Consider the following 20,108-nt stretch of genomic DNA (forward strand, 5'->3'; position numbering starts at 1 on the left):
TGTTGCTGGGAGACCCAAACAGAACCACGATTTGGGATTATTATTATTATTATTATTATTATTCTTTGGTGATTTTAGCAGATGCATTCACAGCTGCTGCTGCAGAGTCACTTCCAATAGGACCTCATTTGTTTTGAGTCTCATCCGAAGGACGGAGCACAAGGAGGTTCAGTGACTCAGGGTCACACGAGCCCCTTTCTTTAACCGCTGGACCACAAAGCCGAATGGAAACGTCTGGTTTTATAAAGTCAAACCCAATCCCTGCTGCATACCAGCATGCAGAGCTGTGTGTTCAACGCATCTCCATCGGTTTTGCTGAAAGGGGGAAATTGCTTCACGTCAGCCTGCAAGGGAAGCTTCATATGAAGTCTGTGATGCAGTATGTTTCAGTGAAACCTCATTTATTAAGGTCTGCTCATTGAAATGTCCTGAAAAGGCAGGTGGCCTCGCTGCCTTATTTTGAGTTTTCTCGGTGATTTAGCCTCATTGAGTCAGCACGTCCCTGAGGCCAGGAGTTAACAAGTCTGCAATTAAAACAAAATAAAAGCCAGAACTCATCAGCATTTATTATGGAGCGTGGGGGCGGGGGGGCGCTTGCATGAAACTGACCCCTGAACCCTGCGTAGTGTTTCTGTCGCTGACTCTCTGGGTAACGGCTGACTGCAGTTCTGAACGTGAGCCGCTGTGATTTAGCCATGTCTCGTCCTTTTAGTTCTCCTGTCCTGCGTGGCGACATCTTCACATTGCCTTGAAGGTCCTGCCAGGAGGGATCAGGCTGTTTCTTTGATTGGTGTGTGTGTGTTTAACCCGCTTTGTCGTTGGGTCTCTGCGTAGGCACACGAAGCAACACATGTGGAAGGAGATTTAGCTAGAGGGTGCAAAATGGAAAGCTTAATAATAAAAAAAAACTGGAACAGAAGTGGTGAAAAAAAAAAAACCTTCACTGGTGCAGAATATATAGTGCAGCCCATGAGTGTTTACAAGCCAGTGTCGTCTGCACCCCGAACAGACCTGAAAATAGAAAAGCAAACATCTCTCGTGGGCTGGAGGAATGCAGCCACCCAGTACGGCTCCATTTTGCTCCACAGGTGGGATGTCCCGTCGCTTTATTTTAGGACCTCCGGAAGTTGCTTGTAGGAGCTGATCAATTAATTGCATTCCGAGCAGGAACTCCAGCAACTGCTGTGGAGGTGCTGGTCAGTGTGAGAGAGTGCTGTGGAGGGGCTGGTCAGTGTGAGAGAGTGCTGTGGAGGGGCTGGTCAGTGTGAGAGAGTGCTGTGGAGGGGCTGGTCAGTGTGAAAGAGTGCTGTGGTGGAGCTGGTCAGTGTGAGAGAGTGCTGTGGAGGGGCTGGTCAGTGTGAGAGAGTGCTGTGGAGGGGCTGGTCAGTGTGAGAGAGTGCTGTGGAGGAGCTGGTCAGTGTGTGAGAGTGCTGTGGAGGGGCTGGTCAGTGTGAGAGAGTGCTGTGGAGGGGCTGGTCAGTGTGAGTGAGTGCTGTGGAGGTTTTGAAAAGGGGACATAAGGACTGCTGGCTAAAAATAAACTTAGTCATGAAGTTAGACCAGGGCTGGCCACAGTTGTCCCTTCCAGTCCTGCTCTTTGTTCTAAATTGTTTAATTGAGTTGCTGTTGGGTTGGCAGTGAAGTTGGTTCAGGATGCGAAGTGACGAAGGACATTAGTGACTGTTTTCAAGAGCAGCCTCGCACCAGCGAGCGGTGAGAGGGTTTGGTTAATTTTAATCCGTGATCGTTGGTGCGTTCCAGTATATGCTAATCCATTCACCTAACGGGTTATAAAACAAACTCCTCTCCAATTAAACCTTCTTGCCCTCCCATTAAGAGGTTAACACAGATCAACGATCCACACAGCGCTGGCATGATCAATACTCGCAGTGAAACCACGGTGAAGCATCTCTCACGTTACGAGGGCAAACGGTCAGACTACATTAGTGGGAGAGGTGTGTGTGTGATATATATATATATAATATATAATATAAAATATCAAATTAGAAGTCTCAGAATAATAATACTCCAAGCCCTGAACTAAATAACCCGCCTGTTTTTGTATTTGAGGGTAAAGAACCTGCCACAGTGCCCTGGCTAGATGCTGAGGATGCTCATGTCCTTTCTCTACTCTAACTGGGGCAGTAGGGGGATCTCCTCTTACCCCTGCTAATGACACTGTAAATCCTCTTGCTAATCCGGGCTCGGGTTCCTCCTCTTGCACCCCAGTTTTCAAGCAGCAGCAGCTCCGATCTGCAGCGAGAAGGGCTTGCCCTGGTGGCGCGCCTGTCAGCTGTTGCATTAACTGCAGTATCCTTCTGAGAGTCTAGAGCGTCCGAGGTAACTTTCTGCCGCTACTCGCTGAGACTTCTCAAAGAATATTCATGTCGTCTGCAACCACTGCAGCTGCTACGGGGGAAGCATTGCCTTACCTTAGTGCTGCATTCCCGTTTTTTCGTCTTTTGCGTTTCCAGACACCGCTGTCTCTCTCTGCTATTCGCTTGTATTGGGTTTGTGTGTATTGGTTGGGTAGAGCTGGTGATTTTGTTTCACTGTAAACGGTATGATAATCTCTACAGTTTAAAATTAAACAAGGACGCAGAGGGGAGTTGGTAGGGGACGGTCTGCCAGCTGTGATGCACGTTTTTATTCATTTATTTATTTATTTATTTATTTATTTATTTATTGATTGATTGATTGATTGATTTTGCCGTGTGCTCTCTGCAGGAAACCATGTCCGACGCTGCAGAGCACAGGGAGTGCACCGACGCCGGGGAACCACCAGAGGGTACCAGCGAGCCGCGCGTCGCCGAGATGGAGGGAGGAGAGAAGAGCGAGGAGCTGCTGGAGAGGTTAAGAGTGCTGGAGGTGGGAGCTGTCTTAAATAGTTGTACCGATTTGCCTCTTTTTATACTGACTGAAACATCGTTGTGGAATTTTTTTTTTAATGCTGGCAGCCAATGCATTCCCTCTGCATGCGGCTCTGTAGGTTAAACTGCGAGAAGGGAATGGAACCCTGTACTGCAGCAGACCTGAGCTGTGACGTGCAGTTCCACTGCTATCCACGAGGTGGCAGCAGACAAGTCTTTCTGTCTTTGTCCGAGGCAGTAAGAAGGCACTGAAATTCTATTCAGATTTGATGTAATTTTTTTTATTTTATTTTCTGAAGCAGTGAAGTCGTTCTCCTCTCATGATGATCTGTGTGTGTGGGATGAGTGGGGTGTCTCGTTCCCTCGCACGCTGCCTCAAGCCTCTCATGGGATCCCTGTCAGTACAGTACAGGCTTCCAAAGCGCCTTTCATCTCAAACTTCAAAGCCGTGCGGTTCTCTTTCTTTATGTGGTTTTGTTTTTGTAGAAATGTTCTGCCTTTCTGTCGGCAGTCTGAATTTATCAGCATTTAACTTTCTTTTTAATGAAGCCATGAGGTTGCTGTTAAAATGCTCCAACAAAAACCGACTCTGTCTGATCTCTGCAGGGGAGAGATGGTCAAGTCAACCCCTGAAGTGGGAGTGGCTATTGCAGGTTACCACCGGCGACAGAGGAATTGAGAGTGGAAAATAGAATGTCTCCCTGGAATAGAACGACACCACCATTCTAATCACGCCCCTTGAAGTTTATCTTCAGCTATGGATGGGGAAAATCAAATCAATCAATTACCTTTTATCGCTCGGCACACAATATTACTTTATATTTCCTCAATGCAGATATTAAATGCATAAAATTCCCTTGGGATATAACCCTTCCTTTTACTCCTCGTATTCAGCACACATTACACAGACACGTTCAATTTCACTGAAATATATAAACAAATAATACAAAAATATATATTTATCCTCCCTTCTCCAAAAGATCTGGTCGTATCAGCGGCTGAAGTAAAAATGTCTTTAGAAATGTAGCGTCTCATTTCTCACAGGAGAGCCAGGGATCCACACCTCTGAATATTAATGTCAAATTGCATGCTCAAATATGCAGTGTGTGAGGAGTCTTACACGTGAAACCGAGGTAACACTTCACGTGAACTGTCTTTTTAATTGCTGTGTCTTTACATAGTCGTTACTTACTAAACACACATGTACTTGCACAATTGCAGTGTTATAAAATAGCGTGCATGATCAAGGACGGAGCCCGGAATGGCTGTCTGCTAATTGAAGCTTTTAATTTTTCATTTCCACGAGGTTCCTCTGCAATCTGTTGTGCCCGCACTTTCATTTCCTCAGGTAGCTCCGTGGTAAACGCACGCTCAACACGTGTATCGCTTGAGAGAGTTTTATTTTCCTCTTCATATTTAAGAGCAGCCTTGTCTTGCTGTGTTTTCTGTGCCTGTGACAGCTATTCATTTGATCCCTATTAAATTGTTCCTGCAGTTTCATTGTAATGTGCGATGGCTTCACTTTGCGCGGGTTATTAATACCCTACCTATGCCCTGCTTGTCGCTCACACTCTGTGTCTTAATTATATATATATATATATATATATATATATATATATATATATATATATATATATATATATATATATATATATATATATATATATATATATATATATAAATTATTTGCACGGTATTACAGTGCCAGTGAAGAAGGCTTGAGCAGATTGATATCTCAGCCTGTTGCTGGTAGTCCAGTAATATAAAAGTTCAAGGGTCTTCAATCCTTCTGTGTTATACGAGATACATTCTCACCTGAAGTCCTGCAAGCTATTTAAAGTAAGCTGTCTTGTCGCTGCTGAAGTAAGCAGTGGGGTCTCTTGTTACTGGGATGCGGTTTCAAACACACTGAGCATGCACATCCAGGCCTTGTGCTTGAACCCACTCAGCCACCAGGGATGAAGCAGGACCTGCCTCCCTGCCAGTCTCTCAGCACCAGACGTGGTTGTGCTAATTTCCTTTTTTTCTTTCTTTCTTTCGTCACGTTAGGCAGAGAACTCTGCTCTGGCCCTGGTCAACGAGAGTCAGCGTGAAGCCTATGAAAGATGTTTGGACGAGGTAGGTTTATTCAGAGCTGGGGAGGGAAAATATTAAAATGGTTTGATATTTTGTACAGACTCATTTCAGTCCTCTGATTTGGTAAATGTTTGACTATACTGTACACACAGAGGGTCTCATTAATCAGGCTTTCCATCGCACAGGCTGAACTGCCTTACTGTTTGCTTGAGCCTTTTGATAGATATAGGCTATGTAGATTCTGTCACACTTTTAATACAAGCCTATTTCAACCTAAAAAGCAAACCCTTAAACAGCCAGCTAGCTACCCTCTGTTAATAGCAATGTGTCTCTGAGAGGTTTGCAAGAAGACACGTCTTCTAGAATCGCTGAAATCGAGTCCTCTCCTCCAGCGGGTGACCGATCACAGATCATGATGAGACCGGGATAATAATGTGATCCAGCTCAAGATTAGCACCGCAGGCAGCCTGCACTGGATTGAACAAGGAGACTGAAGGGCTTGATAGACCTGTCAGCTGTGTGTGTGTGTGTGTGTGTGTGTGTGTGTGTGTGTGTGTGTGTGTGTGTGTGTGTGTGTGTCTCTTTCTCTCTCACTCTCTCTTCTTTATTTATATTATTCAAGGTGGCCAACCATGTGGTACAGGCACTCCTTAACCAGAAGGTAAGTTTAAGTTTATTTTGCTGCTTCATTCCACACTGGCCAGCAGGGAGTAGGGAGGGGGAGGGGGAGGGGGAGGGGGAGGGGGAGGGCACTGATGCATGCACGCTGGATTCTTTCAGATGTAACTGTACTCGGAGTTGAACTGCTTGTCCCAGGGCAGGAATGTCTCGTTCCTGTATTTGACGGGAGCAGCACGGGGTACAGTACAGTACTCTGCAGATCTGCTCTGTATATTTCAAGGTGTCAGTGTTTTATTGTACAGGCACTGTAATCATTGCCAGCGATTACAGGATTGGGAATGTCATGCTGTCAGTTTTAATGGTTATGATCATCTCCTCCGAACAAACCAATCTCACAAAAAGCAATTTTCGAGGAGAGGTTTTCAGCTGAGAATCGATTCCGCCCGGCACGAAGCCTGTTGGCTGTTTGATTTCTTGGTATGAATGAGTGCTTTTAAAGCGGAGTGGCTGCCTGGTCTCCCTGCAGGACCTGCGTGAGGAATGCATCAAGCTGAAGATGAGGGTGTTCGATCTGGAGAGGCAGAACCACACCCTGAGCGAGCTCTTCCAGCAGAAACTGCAGGTCACGCCCGGCTCACTGGTGCAGGTGCGTGGACACGGTGTGGGGGTGGGGGTGTGAGCGTGCACATTCACAGCGTCGGCTCCGTTGGTATTCCACGGCTTGTTGATTTGCTGGTGCCTGTAATCTTGTTTGGAATCTGAATGCTTCTTTTTTAATAGAAGCACGTTGTCATGTAATTACCAAGGAAGTAAATCAACACTCTCTCTGTTTCTGTAAAATTAAAATGACAGCCCCCTCTCCGTCCTCCTCTGGGTTCCTCAATGTAATCTCTACCTGTGCGAAAAAATAATTTGTGTTTGAAATAGAATCTAGGGAGCCCTGTCCGTTTTTGCTAAATATAATAAGTGTGTGGAATGTGATGCCGTCTGCTGTGAATGCAATTTAATTCTCTTTTAATGGGGGTGGAAATAATGGAAGCTGACTGGGGGTTGATAATGTAATTGCGCACGGGATGGAAAAGCAAGCTTAACAGGGAAGAGATGTGAATCCACAGCCCCCTGTGTGTGTGTGTGTGTGTGCGTGTGTGTGTGTGCGTGCGTGCGTGTGTGTGGAGGGGGGGTGGGGTGTGTGTGTGCGTGCGCGTGTGCGTGTGTGTGTGTGTGTGTGTTTGCGTATGCAGACTGAATATGTTTTATTTAGTTGTGCAAAAGATTTAATCAAAGTAAGATTTCATTAAAAATGCCAGCGTTGTCTAAGAGCTCTTGGTTAGAGAGACGGGGGATGCTATTTGACTTCAGCCTTCAGTTACACACCCTTGAGCCTAATCTTACAATGGAAATGAAATGTTGATTTTTTGTATTTAGCAGACCTCGGAGCCCGTCCGAGAGCAGGTATGGGATGCTGAGCTTCGGGACTCTGAGAAGACGATCGACTCTCTCACTGGGGCGCACACGAAGGTGAGATCAGTGGAGGAATAACAGCTCTAATAATCCACGGTGCCAGCATGCGCTGCACAGCGAGGATCTCTTCATCCACACAGCGGAGCGCCACACTGCAGCTCTTTCCATTTCAAATGCACAATAATAATAATAATAAATCTGAACGAGTTCGGCGAAAGGTCATATTTGTAGACCAGTGTTATTCATGTCAGCCACTGGTTTAAGTGGATTCAAAATAAACCATAAACTATAATGGAAACCTGATACCGAGGAATTATATTTTAGGACCCTGCAGCTTTCCGTACAGAACGCGTGCGCACACACGCACAGATATGAACAGAACACACACAGGTATGAACAGAACACACACAGAGATATGAACAGAATACACGTGTGCACACACACACACACACACACACGCACAGATATGAACCGAATACACACACTCACACACACATATATATGAACAGAATTAAATGACGATGACCAGTGAGGAATCAAATCCCTGATTTTAATTTGAGGGCCTTTCATAAAGTGTGAATTCACCTGACTGTGTCCATTCTGTAACGCTTTCCAGCTTCAGACCGGAGATTAATCGGGCATCCACAATTCTGTCCCAGCTTCCAATACTGAACACGCTCCCGAGCCTTTCCTTAAGGGAGTGCGGCTCAGACTTTGAAATGCACTCATGTGGATGTTTGCAGTCTGTGCTTCAGCCTTTAGGAATAAACGAATAAATAAAAACTAATAAACAAAAGATATGAGCCGCCCGAGCGGAGCGGAATGGAAGCCCAGGACTCTGGATTCGTTCCCCGCGGTGACTGATTGTGTTTGTCAAGTCGACATCATCAGAGGTGTCGAATTGAATATGGATTCTTATTCTCTCTCGAAGTTCAGATTACTTTATTGGCATGACAAGTTCAACAAGTTTTTTCTAAATATCCAGTGTGTTAGAGAACACGAAAGAACAAACCTGAAATAAACCGAATGATATTTGTGAGTCGGTCTCATCTCCCATGTCTCTGGCCCTGTGGCAGGACTCTACAGACTCTGCAGCTGTTACTGCTTCCTCTCTCATCTCTCCCAGAAAGACCTGCAGTTTCTTCTTGTGTGTGTGTGTGTGTGTGTGTGTGTCTCTGTCTCTGTGTGTGTCTCTCTCTCTCTGTCTCTCTCTCTCTCTAGCCTTTGAGACGAAGCTTCATTTCTGAGATCTCGCTGCCATCTTCCTTCCGCGGTTGCTATTGATTTTTCATTCGGCCCCTCAAGCAATGCAAGATTACATCAAAAACGTCACTTATAAAGTTGTAGTCCCCATATTGCGGTGTTCGCATTAAAAGCTGAATCTACACGTAATTGGCAACTAGTTTCACAGAAAGTTGCGCAACCAACAAAGCTGGCTTTAGTTTATTCTGCCCCTTCGTTTTTACTGAACAATGTTAGAATTTATATAAAGACTTTACATGCAGTAGATGCTGTAGTAAGGATGCAGGTTAAAATTTTATTCAGTTTTTTGTTTTTCTTTTAAGCCAAAAAGTCTGAATATTCCCAGTATATACTAAGAGTTTCTCATTGAGTTGCCAAGCTGTATTTAATAAAACAAGACAGAATCCACTAGGGTGCCTGTGACTTATTTAAAAAAAATTATATATATTCAGCAGATTCACTGTTCCAGGGAAACCTCTTCAAATTACAGAATTAATTACTACTTTAATTAAAGCTAAACCCTCCCTGGGGTTGGTTGGTCACGTATGGCTGAGTCTTGATTTGCATTTCTCTCTCTCTCTCTCTCTCTCTCTCTCTCTCTCTCTCTCTCTCTCTCTCTCTGATTCAGTCCTTTTATTTTGTTCCTCCTTGTCTGGAGCTTTAGGGCACAGCTTGTGCTTCACCTTGAGGCAGTCTGCTCAGGGTTGTGTGCTGTACGCATGCAACAAACACAAATTATCACAGATATTGGCATAAATAGACAGGAACCATATTAATCCAACAGCAGTTTTTAAAGGTGTCGTACCTCCCAAAGAATTTTTTACATAAAAGCTTTTTTTTTTTATTTTTTGTTTTTGTTTTTTGTTCTCAACAGTTTCCTTGTTATAAATGTGTCGCTTTTTCCTCTTCCAGACCGACGGTGAGAGAACGAGCAATGGCAGCACCGGAGCCAAGGCCCCTGCGGGCTCCATGGACGCGCTGTCTCCGTTCTTCAAGAAGAAAGCGCATATCCTGGAGGTCCTGAGGAAGCTGGAGGAAACCGACCCACTCAAGTTTCTCCCGTCTTCCAGCCTCTCCTCCTTCAGGGACTTCGGCCCGACCTTTACGGGGCACGCAGGGCGGACGAGCCTCGATTCGGACATTCACGAGTATGTGAACGGGGAGGGGACGCTTCCCGAGGACAGCGGGACGGAGTACGAGAGCTGCCAGTCCTGCCTGATGTTCTCTCACAAAAGCTTGGACGGCCTTTTCAAGCGGCAGCAAGGCGACTCTGAGAACTCCTTTGCTGTGAGCCCCGCTAAAGAGGAGAAGCCGAGTCCTGCGGACTCCAGCAGCACAAACCCCAAACACCCTCCTGTTTCGGGGCGACCCGTCCGAGCTGCAGACGGCACAAGCGACCCCAGCATTCACGGTAGCAGTACAGCAGCAGAGACTTCTTCCTCGGATGTTGGTCCGAGCCCTGGTGCTGAGCTCAAACCTCATTCGGGCACAGAGACGTACCTCAGTTCCCTAATAATAGACGTAGAACTAAAGGGGTCTCGTAGCGGGGAGCCCCTAGATCCCTGCTTGGTTGACGGGAAAATGAACCTTTCCCTTAACATCCCTGGTGCTAAAATCACTCCTCAGTGTAAATCTGTACAAAGTGAAAGCTGGAATGAAATTTCTATTATGGACAATTTGAAGCACATGAAAATTGCAACTTATCAGAACTCAAGTGGAGGGCCAGTTATCAGCACAGAGGAAAATTTCCTCAAACTGGAATGTTACAAAGACTACAACAGCAGAGACCAAACCGAAGGGGCAAATACAAAAACCAGCCTATATACCACTACCTCAAATCTGACTGTTTCAGGACAATCCGACGCATCCCAAATTGCGTATTGCGAGCCGGAATCTAATAAGCAGATCTGTAATGGTTCATACTTTTCTAACGAGGCTTGCTCCTCCAAAAAGGTCTCGGTGGACTTGCATTTGCCTTCAGACTTGACCGAGAAAAATAGCCTGCAGCAGTCAACTCCAGGGAAAGCTAAATTGATATTGAGCCCCACCTCCCCTTTGGGCTTGGCCGAGCCCAAGTCCTCTCCCATCTCCTCCCCGTCCCGGCTGCTCAAGTTCCTGAAGATACCATCCATGGGAGAGAGAGTTCAAGCTGCAAACCCGCTGCGGCTCAGCCCGCAGCTCACACGCAGCTCGAAGATTCCGTGCAGGAACAACAACTACGAGGTCTATCACTCTCCTGGGATGGCACGGAGAGCAGTTACTGCCGAGTGCGACAGACCCCAAGCAGCTTCAACCAAGAACGATTCGTATCCTTCCACACATTCTGCGCCAACCTCTCCTCCAAAGCCTGAGGCCAATCTGGCAATGCAAAGCGAAACCACTTACAGCAGCCCCTCCGCTCCCAAAGCCAGCAGAGACCCCAGTGCAGCAAACTCTTCCAAACTGGTATCTCTGGGCCAGCCGGCCAGGTTCTCCCAAAAGGTCCCAAACTATGAGAATGTATCTGACATTTCCGCAGGCTGTGCCAGTGAAGGTTCGATACAGTTTCTACAAAAGGTGCACCAAACTAAACTCCCTTCCTGTTCAGAAGCGCCTTTGAATTCCTGTCAGTCGGCATCTTTGGACAATAAATTGAACAGCCCTGAATGGCAGCAGGCTTATTCGGAACCCCAAAGTCCAGCCCCTTCTGCAGATGCCATATGCATCTCTGTTGAAGTGGATCAAGAAATGTACACTGAGAATCCGGTGTGGTACAAACTCCATGATCACCACAGTTTGCCCAGTGTGTCCGTAAGCCACAAGTCCCAAAACAGTCAATTGTATTCAAGCATGAAGGACAGGCAGTTTGAGAGAACGCTGCCGGAATCTGTGGCGCAGAACGTTGAGTCGTCTCTCCAGCCTCCCGCCTCTAAGAAAGCAGAGGCTTCTTCCTCGCACAAAAAGCCAGTAGTTGGAAAACCTCCGAGTGAATCTGGCCATCTTCCGTTCAAGGAGCGTTTAGCCGCTCTAGGGAAGCTGAAAAGTACTGAAGACCCACCGCAGCAACTTGGGACATCTGGCCTGGCCTCCCCCTTGGAAAAGAAGGACATTCAGCACAACGGGAAGTTCTCTTCACCCGGTAATAATGAGAAAAGTAAAACGGCTGAAAGGCAAGGCGACAGGAGCGCTGGGGGTCCAGACCCTAGGCATTCAAAATACACAGATTCCCTTGACGGCAAACCTCACCCCAAGCCAAACCTGGGCGGGTATGGGCAGAAACTCCAAGGCCCCTGTCCTGCTTACGAATCTGGAGTCAAGTCTTTCCAGTCGAGCTCCTCAAACCCCAGGATGGAGCTTGAAACGTATGCTTCCAGAGCCTATGTAGCAAAAGCAGAGATCAGTAAAAGCAAGGCTGGCGTGCCTTCCTCCACTTCCTCTCCAGACTCGCCTCAGGTTTTGAGAAACTACATGAAATGTGTGAACGCTCAGAGCCCTTCTTCCAACAATAAAACTGTGACCAGCCCCCAGGGCAGTCCTACCAAGGTACCTTCCAAATCTCCGTCCAAACCTCCAGGCCAGGCTTGTCCCAAGGGAGCAAGGCAAGCGCACGAGGAACTGAGGTCGTCCGCGTCTCAGAAAAGAAGCCCAAAGACTTGTCCAAATAGCGAAGCAGACAGAAGCAAGATTCAAGAGCTCAACGAAAAGAAGAACCATGCGTACCCCGAAAGCACTTCCCCTTCCTCCACCAAGGCTCCCCAGCCAGATCTCAACGGTGACAAGAGGCCTCTTGCTCCAAGCATCCAGTCTGCCATCGAAGAGAAGGTCATGAAGGGGATTGAGGAGAACATGCTGAAGCTTCAGGAGCAGGACCGGGGTCAAGTGGCCGAGGTCAAGCAGAAAGCGTCCAACGGGATAGCCAGCTGGTTTGGACTAAAGAAGAGCAAGCTGCCCGCACTGAACAGGAAAGCTGAGCCGTCCAAGTTCAAGGAGGACAAGAAGGAGTGGAAGCTCGGCGCGTCGTCGTCCTCGTCTTCCAGCAAGGACGCCAAGAAGAAGCTGGAAGTGGAGAGCCTCAACATCTCCAAGCTGATGGCCAAGGCAGAGGACCTGAGGAAGGCTCTGGAGGAGGAACGAGCCTATGTCAACGGCATGGCCCAGGACAAGCCCAGCGGCAGGGGGCACCCTCGCGACGTCGTCGTGGAGCAAACGCAGAACGAACTGTCCGTCGTGTACAGACAGGTGGCCTCGGATAACTTCATGCAACAGCTGCTGAACAGGTAAGATCAAGGAACTAAAACTAAGTCAGAGTTGTTCAAAGGAATTCTTCAGTGGTCATTTTGAAGACTGATGCTCTTCTCAATACATTTTTGACTGTATTGAGTTAATAAAATACATCCCAATTCTTCCATTTTATACGAGGATTGAACCAGTGCAAGATAGAACTGTAAAAAAAAAAAAGTGAAATGTTCATATTGACTGACAAAGTAAAGGCACAGTGTGCAAAGGAAAGATTAAGCAGTCGTGTCTTTTTTGCATTTGCTGACTAATTTATTTAGAAATGCAAAAGAAACTTGAAGTTCCGTGACCAGCGTTTCAAAGTCTTCAAGACGTTTCTCAATCCAGCACGACCGAGTGTTTTTAATAGTTTTGGATAATTAATTAGAAGCTGGTGGTCCGTGACCGAGGAACAGAACTGGCTTTGCAGCGTGTCTGAGAGAGAGATCAAGTCTAACAAAGGTCTTCATAATCTGCAGGGTTGATGAAAGGGATATTCCCTTTAGTAACTGTGTGGACCACAGACGGCTCTCCTTCGACTCCAAGAAATCCCGTCCCATATTCAGCTCCCAGAGGAATGGGGTTATCAGCCACATTAAGAGCAGAGAAGACTTGCCAGGGGTAGACAAGGTAATGCGCCCGTCTCTGTTCAACCCCCATGTCTTATGAAAGTCCGTTTTTACAGAAGAGTTCCCATGCTCCCCAAGATCATTAAATATATTTTAACTAATTTTATTTATTTAAGGGATTGGATCTGGTCAGCAAAGATGACATCACTGCTGATGAAAGTTTGGTCAATTCTCAGCATTTTGCAGGTACCGTGCTTAAGTTTGCTATGACACCGACACACACACATGCAATCACAGACACACACCTGTCTCTCTTTCTGCAGATCTTGCATTGACTCTAATGAGGTGTAGATTTTTTTTTTATTCTAAGCTCCAAAGACATGAATCTTGGGCATAAAGGAAATGCATTTAAAGTTTTCATTTAAAGCAATGGTTTTGGTCTCGCTGTGGTGAGCAGTTGATCCAAACACACACGCTGTCACCTACTGAAGTGAGAGCCTAGAACACAGCTATTACCATCATTATAAGATCAACATTTGTGCATATGTTTTGTATTTTTGAATCCGTGTAAAAATACATTTTGCAGTTCCTTCTCCTCCAAGCAGATTGTTAAACACTTTTCATCCATCACATCTTCTTTCCCCTTTTCTCTCCTTTCCTTTCCACTCTCATTTCAATCTATACGTTTCTCAGGTTCTGGTTCTTCCACAAGGACTCTGGACAGCGGGATCGGCACCTTCCCTCTGCCCGACTACGCCGGCAGTCCGGCAGGGAAAAGCATCCCGAAAGTGAAATCCCGGTGCGAGCAGGAATCCAGTCCCCAGGGGAAACTCGGACCTGGAACAAAAGTGCCCCGCAAGGCCAGAACCCTGGAGAGGGAGCTTTCCTCTTTGGGTGAAACGTTTGCCCCGGAAAATTACTTCAGCCCTGCCCTGTACAGCACAGCGTTGGAGAACAAGGGGTCGTCGAGTCACCTTTCAAATGCCGTCCCAGGAGGTGACTGTGTCTGTGCGTTTTTACATTGCTGCTGTATAACCACGTATTCAGAACCGCTCCTATCCCCCTCTGAGCCCCGGGTCTACAAATCTGGATATAAAAACTGTGTGTTTTAAAATAATAGTTTTATTTAGCCTGTAATATTGAGACTGCGGATAGAATTATAACATGAGGAATTTACTGTAATCCGGGAACATGGTAATTCTGCTGGAAAGACCTGCTTTGATAAGAACCTCCCCCCCTCTTCCCTTTCCCTGGATATGAAGTTTGATCTCGTGACCCTTCACGCTTTCCTTCTCCCTTGCATTGCAGATGTTGATGCTTATGGAGCTCATGTACGATCCCCATCGTCCAGGCACTGGACCTTCCCCAATCTGAAAGCCTCCGGTGCCTCGACCGACGTGGATCTGGGCGTGGCTGGGGACTCGGACACGGCGCACCACGGCCCACAGCTCGGAAGGGTGAGCGCTCACGTGTCGCTATAGTAACACGGCCTGAAGGGCGATGATGATGATGATGATATCACCTGTTCAGAATAAATACCTTTTAATCCTGGGACACTGATGTATAAATATCAATATTCTTAAATATGTGTGGGTATAAGTTTATACATACATGCATACATTTTATCTATCTATCTATATATATAATATATATATATATATATATATATATATATATATATATATATATATATATATATATAGATATAGATATTATAACACGGTTGTAAGCAATGTGCTTTATTAACGAGAATACAAAGAGGGTTTGTGAGATTATAAAATATTGAAATAGCGCTCTGTATATAATACTAATTCATTCAATAAATGATGGTATTGACGTTCTCTATGGTCAGGGGTATAGTTTTATAGCTGCTCTGTCCTACAGACCAGAGACATTAAACCAATTCATTCATTTTTTGTACTGTACAGCAGGAGTTGATGGAATGTCCCCAGACGGACAGCGGATGTACCTGCAGGGTGTTGATGTGAGAGAGTGTCTAGTATCTGTCACATGTGAGAAATGAGAGGAGGGGGGCAGATTGAGAGAGAAGTGAACCTTTTAACAAAAACATTTGCCTTCCCTGTCTCCTCATTACCCAGCAGTAACTCGGGCTGTGATCAATAAAACAGTCTGAAATAAACCAGAAGCTCTCACTGCACCCCCACAGTCACGCCAATCCAGCACTTACCAGTCCTGACAGAACATCAGCAGAGGTTACTTCTTAATGAAGTGACATTGAATCCAAGACGGGCGTGTGTTGAATTCTCTCTCTCTCTCTCTCTCTCTCTCTCTCATCACTGAATTGAGATGGTTCTTCTATTACCCGGTGTTGATACCTGTGCTTTGTCCGGTAATGAGAGTCCCGAGGACATTATTATTATTTTCACGGAATGTGACAGATAAAGTTAGATTCTGTAGTTATTTAGAACTCTTCCAGCCGTGGGTGAAATGAAATGCGATGAAGGCTCAACCCACGACGCATACTAATGCTGCAGCCCGACCGAAGCTTCACTGCTGGAGACTCTCAGTGCTGTGTGTTTGTGCCCCCAACCCTTTTCCCTTTAGTTGAGAATCTTTTTTAAATTTATTTTAATACAATAGGTATTTATTTTGGGGTTGAGTGTTGATGTGGTGTGCTGTTGGGGGTGGGAGCCTCTTGCCGGATCGTCATTGTCATGAGAATTTGTTCGGGATAAATCAAGGTTTTGAGTTCTTGATTGATCTTTGAAGCGAGACGACAATTTCTTATTTTATTTTCTTATTTCTAATGCTATCTACATTTTTTTTTTTTTTTAAATATATATATTTTAAACGCGCGAGTTATGGCATTTTAAAACTATGAAGTGGATACAAGCTGTCTGCTGGATCGCAAAGCACTGCTCTTCTGAAGATGTAATTGGTTGGTAGAAGAAATGCTTTTGAAAAAGTGAAATGGAAATGATGCTCCTGTCTTGGAATGTTAGGGTGCCATTGAAGAGCTGACAGAGGGACTCTCATTAGGGACGGTTTGCAGAAAAGAATTTTTCCACTCTGCTTTTAAAAAGACAGGGCCGGGGGAGTGCGAAACGGGCTGGTACAGAAGCTTAAGAGTGATTAACTATAATATGAGACGGACTTAAAAAAAAAAAACAACAGGGAAGAAGGGAGGGGGGTTGGGGGAGAGAGAGACACGAGCTTTTAATTTGTAGCTCTAACATCTGCATAAAGAGGAGTCCTCGAGATCAGCACTCTCATCATTTCATGTTTCATTTGCAGGGGCTCACTTTGAGGAGTAGCGCCTTAAATTAACAAAAAGAAAAATTCTGCTGAAGTCATGAGCCTGGAAGCGTCTCCTTTACTGTTCCTCTCGACCCGAACCTCTAGCCTTGTAAATATTTTAAAGTGCACAAGTCATTCCTGTTTAATATTCCAGCAAAGAGGACGTTCTGTTCTGCAGTATCTGTGCAGTGACGAGGGTTGACAGCTGTTTCTTGTTTTGTGTTTTTGTAAATAAAAGATGAAAGCTGAAGGAAAGTTTCAGAGTCTCTTAGCTGAAGACTTTTTGACTTGTTCAGAGGACTGCGCAGTGCCGAGTGCTGGTGTGACAACAGAGCTGCCTCTTTGAGTCTCTTGTGTAAAATGCCCGTCGAGCTACAATGCTGTGAGGTTCAATTGGCAGCTGAAACCCACCTAAAATAGTAAGTGTCTTACCGTTGTGTTAGCAGAACACGTGAAGGGGTTAGCGGGTGCGATTTTTATCGGCTTTTGAAGGTTTTAAAGTTTGGGGCAGAGAAAGAATTTGCAGAACACAATTCCAGCCAGCTGTCGATTTAAACGGGCGATATCAACGATGGGCTGTTATATCTGTATTTGGTTAAAAGGGTTGGAGAGGGAGAGGAAGCGTTTTAATCTAAATGCAGATTATTGTTCACTGCCTGGTTTCCATGGGAACGGGGAGATGGAGATTGGACTGGCTTTTGTGCTTCGTAGGAGACAGTCGGCCAGGTCTCCTCAGGACTATGGGCTTGTGAGGGAAGGGCTGACAGGCTGGCTGGTGCTCTTGGAAACGTAATGGAAAAGCGCCATCGCAATCGGCAGGGTATTTATTTCAAGCAGAATCGGGCCTGCTGCTCTGAAGAGTCACACTTGGCCAGCCTTGTACAAACAGAGGCCAGTAAGCAAACCGTTTGTGTGTTTTTATTTTTTTTATAATGAATTTTATCCCTTGTGTACTTATCTTTTTGATCTGCAGTATTTCTCAAGCAGGGGGATGGGTGGGCGGGTGTAGTTTGGGCTTCCCCACAGCCGGAACACGTAACTCAGTAAAAACCATGCCAGAGTTGTGCCTGGCTGCTGTAGAGTTCGACTGACCTTCAAACCCTTCTGGTCCCAGGAGTCTCTCTTCTGGTTATGTGTGTGAGGAGCCCATAATTCTCTTGCCTTTCCATGCCTCTTAACCCCTGAAGGGACACAAGGTCAGTTCATTTTAAACCCTGTTTCGTGCACCTCGTTGTAAAAATAAGAAAGCATCATTTTGTTTTTTATGGGACACGCATGCGTTTTTAAACAACTGTATTTCACAATGGCTTGTGATTTTACTTCAGGCAGATGTTTGCCTAAAATGCACAAGAGAGTAATCGAGTAGCTCTGGATGATTATTATTATTATTCTAGTCACTATACTAAACTCTCCCGTGGACGTTCCTGTCATTCCGACTGAAATTAATTTGTCCCGATGTTTGATCTGAGATGCAGGAGCTTAATTAAGAGAGCGTGTGAGATGCCATCGGGGAGGGGGGATCGAAGCTGGAAGCGTGGCGCTGGGGTCCCGAGTGAGGGCTCTCTCTTGTTTTTTGTTTGTTTGTTTTGAAAGATCTTTTTAAATATTTAATGGTATAAAGGAAGAGATCAGGGTTTTGTAAGCAGGCTGGCTGCTTTTGCATCTCATGTATTAAACATCTGAAATAGCCGTGCCACATGCAATTGAGGTGTGGAGGAGAGGGGAGAGGGGGGCTTTAGAAAAGTAGTTTTATTATTTAGAAATCTGTGCTTTTGAATTTTTTTTTTTTCTAGCTGCAAGCAGTGTTCAATTCTTTTAAGTCACCCAGAATGACTGATGTGCTTCAGACATGTGTTGCAGTATTGTATTGTATTGATGGCTCTTTGAATTTCCTGAGCAACTCTATGGCTCTTTGTAACCCTTTCAGTCCTGAATGTCCTATTGTAAGGGACTCTGCATATAATGCACAGTTCACAGTCTACCTCTGTAAAGCACTTTGTCATGGTGGTCCACTATGAAAGGCGCTATATAAAGGGCAGCAGTGTGGAGTAGTGGTTAGAGCTCTGGACTCTTGACCAGAGGGTTGTGGGTTCAATCCCCAGTGGGGGACACTGCTGTTGTACCCTTGAGCAAGGTACTTTACCTACATTGCTCCAGTAAAAACCCAACTGTATAAATGGGTAATTGTATGTAAAAAATAATTAAATAATGTGATATCTGTATAATGTGAAATAATGTATAATGTGATATCTTGTAACAATTGTAAGTCGCCCTGGATAAGGGCGTCTGCTAAGAAATAAATAATAATAATAAAATAATAATAAAAAATAAAGATATTATATTATTAATATTATTGAATGATCTTCGTGGCGCTGAAGGTAGAACTCCTTTATTGAGTAAACATGAGAACAGGACATATATATATATTTTTTTTTACCTGTGTATCTACACGACCTCAGACTGGAGCCTAGGAGTCCTGTGAGGTTCCAGCATGGTTTCCAGCTGTGCATGTTAACATCAGGACTGTGAAAGGGTGAAGGCTGGACCTCTGCGCTGTCAAACTGCTTCATTTTTTAAATGTTCTGTTTGTTCTTTCTGATAGAACGTGAAGCCCTGTGCCACGCCGGGCCGGGACCCCGGCTCCTCCACCAGCCTGCCCCTGCCCCCCTCCCTGGGGCTGCCCCTGCCCCCCTCCCTGGGGCTGGGCCGCCGGGTGAAGGGCCGGGCCTGCGGGTCCGCGGAGCTGGGGAAGGACGGAGGAGGAGGAGGAGGAGGAGGGGTGGAGGTGGTGAAGGAGCGGCAGGATGACATGCTGTCCCCAAATCGGCCCTCAGTCCTGGAGACCCCCGAATCGCTGAGCGACTCCCTCTACGACAGCCTCTCCTCCTGCGGCAGCCAGGGCTGAGCCATCGCCCTGGGACAGACGGACAGGAGCCTGCCTCTCTCAGCCGGACAGACGGACATGAGCCTGCCTCTCTCAGCCGGACAGACTGACAGGAGCCTGCCTCTCTCAGCCAGACAGACGGAGCCTCACTGGGAAGACTTGATCAGATCTCTACGTGTTTGTGGGCGTTCGGACTTGTTGAATGCAGGCATTGTGACTTCCTTGCTGAATGGGACACTTAATGGACTGGTGTGTTTGTGGAAGGTGCTGGACTGATGGTAAAAAGTGCTTTAATCCAGAGAGCAGGTACAGTACCACGCTGACACGCATACATACGCACGCACACACACCATCGCACTTGCACACGCCCCTTAGGAAGAGGAAAACATATTACTGGAGATTTGCAAAAATACAACATTAGTAAAATGTAATGCTGCCTCCAGATAGGGATGGGTTCCTATAATTCACTGCAGCAGCTTAACCTTCATTCTTTGCTGTAAAAAAGGGTGGGGCCAAATTAGAGCTGGGAGTTACCATCCAAAACTGGGTGTGATCACAATGAAAATGGGCGGGGTCAAAGGAAACAGGAGCTATGTAAATGCATTTCTGACCAATAGCAAGCAACTTTTTCTTCTTCCTACCGTTTCAATTGACACGCCTCCTGTTTTGTTTCGCCCTGCCCACCATCCTAGGGGTTGTGATGAAGCCTGTATCCATTCTGCCAGGGCTGCACCTCTCCTGCTTCGTGAATGAACTCGAGACATTCAAATCAAGCACTGTACTGTACTGTACTGTCCTGTCAAACTGGCTCCATTCACCAGCTCTGGATTAAAATCGCCTCTTATTAACAATATTAAATTAAATTTAAAACAA

General features: G+C 45.9%; 1 protein-coding gene across 5 annotated transcripts in view; it reads left to right on the forward strand.

Annotated features, from left to right (window-relative positions):
* LOC131709222 (nck-associated protein 5-like) overlaps positions 1-20,108 on the forward strand; it is a 34,956-nt gene extending 14,848 nt beyond the window's left edge. For 3 of the 5 annotated variants that reach the window (XM_059011301.1, XM_059011302.1, XM_059011298.1), the window contains 11 exons: positions 2,728-2,868; positions 4,920-4,988; positions 5,569-5,607; positions 6,094-6,213; positions 6,993-7,085; positions 9,183-12,526; positions 13,004-13,154; positions 13,270-13,339; positions 13,787-14,101; positions 14,402-14,550; positions 18,954-20,108. In XM_059011301.1, coding sequence (XP_058867284.1) covers positions 2,734-2,868; positions 4,920-4,988; positions 5,569-5,607; positions 6,094-6,213; positions 6,993-7,085; positions 9,183-12,526; positions 13,004-13,154; positions 13,270-13,339; positions 13,787-14,101; positions 14,402-14,550; positions 18,954-19,256 — 4,788 coding nt within the window. In that variant the 5' untranslated portion in view covers positions 2,728-2,733 and the 3' untranslated portion in view covers positions 19,257-20,108. The remainder of the gene's footprint in view (positions 1-2,727; positions 2,869-4,919; positions 4,989-5,568; positions 5,608-6,093; positions 6,214-6,992; positions 7,086-9,182; positions 12,527-13,003; positions 13,155-13,269; positions 13,340-13,786; positions 14,102-14,401; positions 14,551-18,953) is intronic. The other 2 variants (XM_059011300.1, XM_059011299.1) reach the window with 2 other exon arrangements.

Source organism: Acipenser ruthenus, chromosome 42 (genome assembly GCF_902713425.1).
Source record: "Acipenser ruthenus chromosome 42, fAciRut3.2 maternal haplotype, whole genome shotgun sequence".
Classification (NCBI taxonomy): domain Eukaryota; kingdom Metazoa; phylum Chordata; class Actinopteri; order Acipenseriformes; family Acipenseridae; genus Acipenser; species Acipenser ruthenus.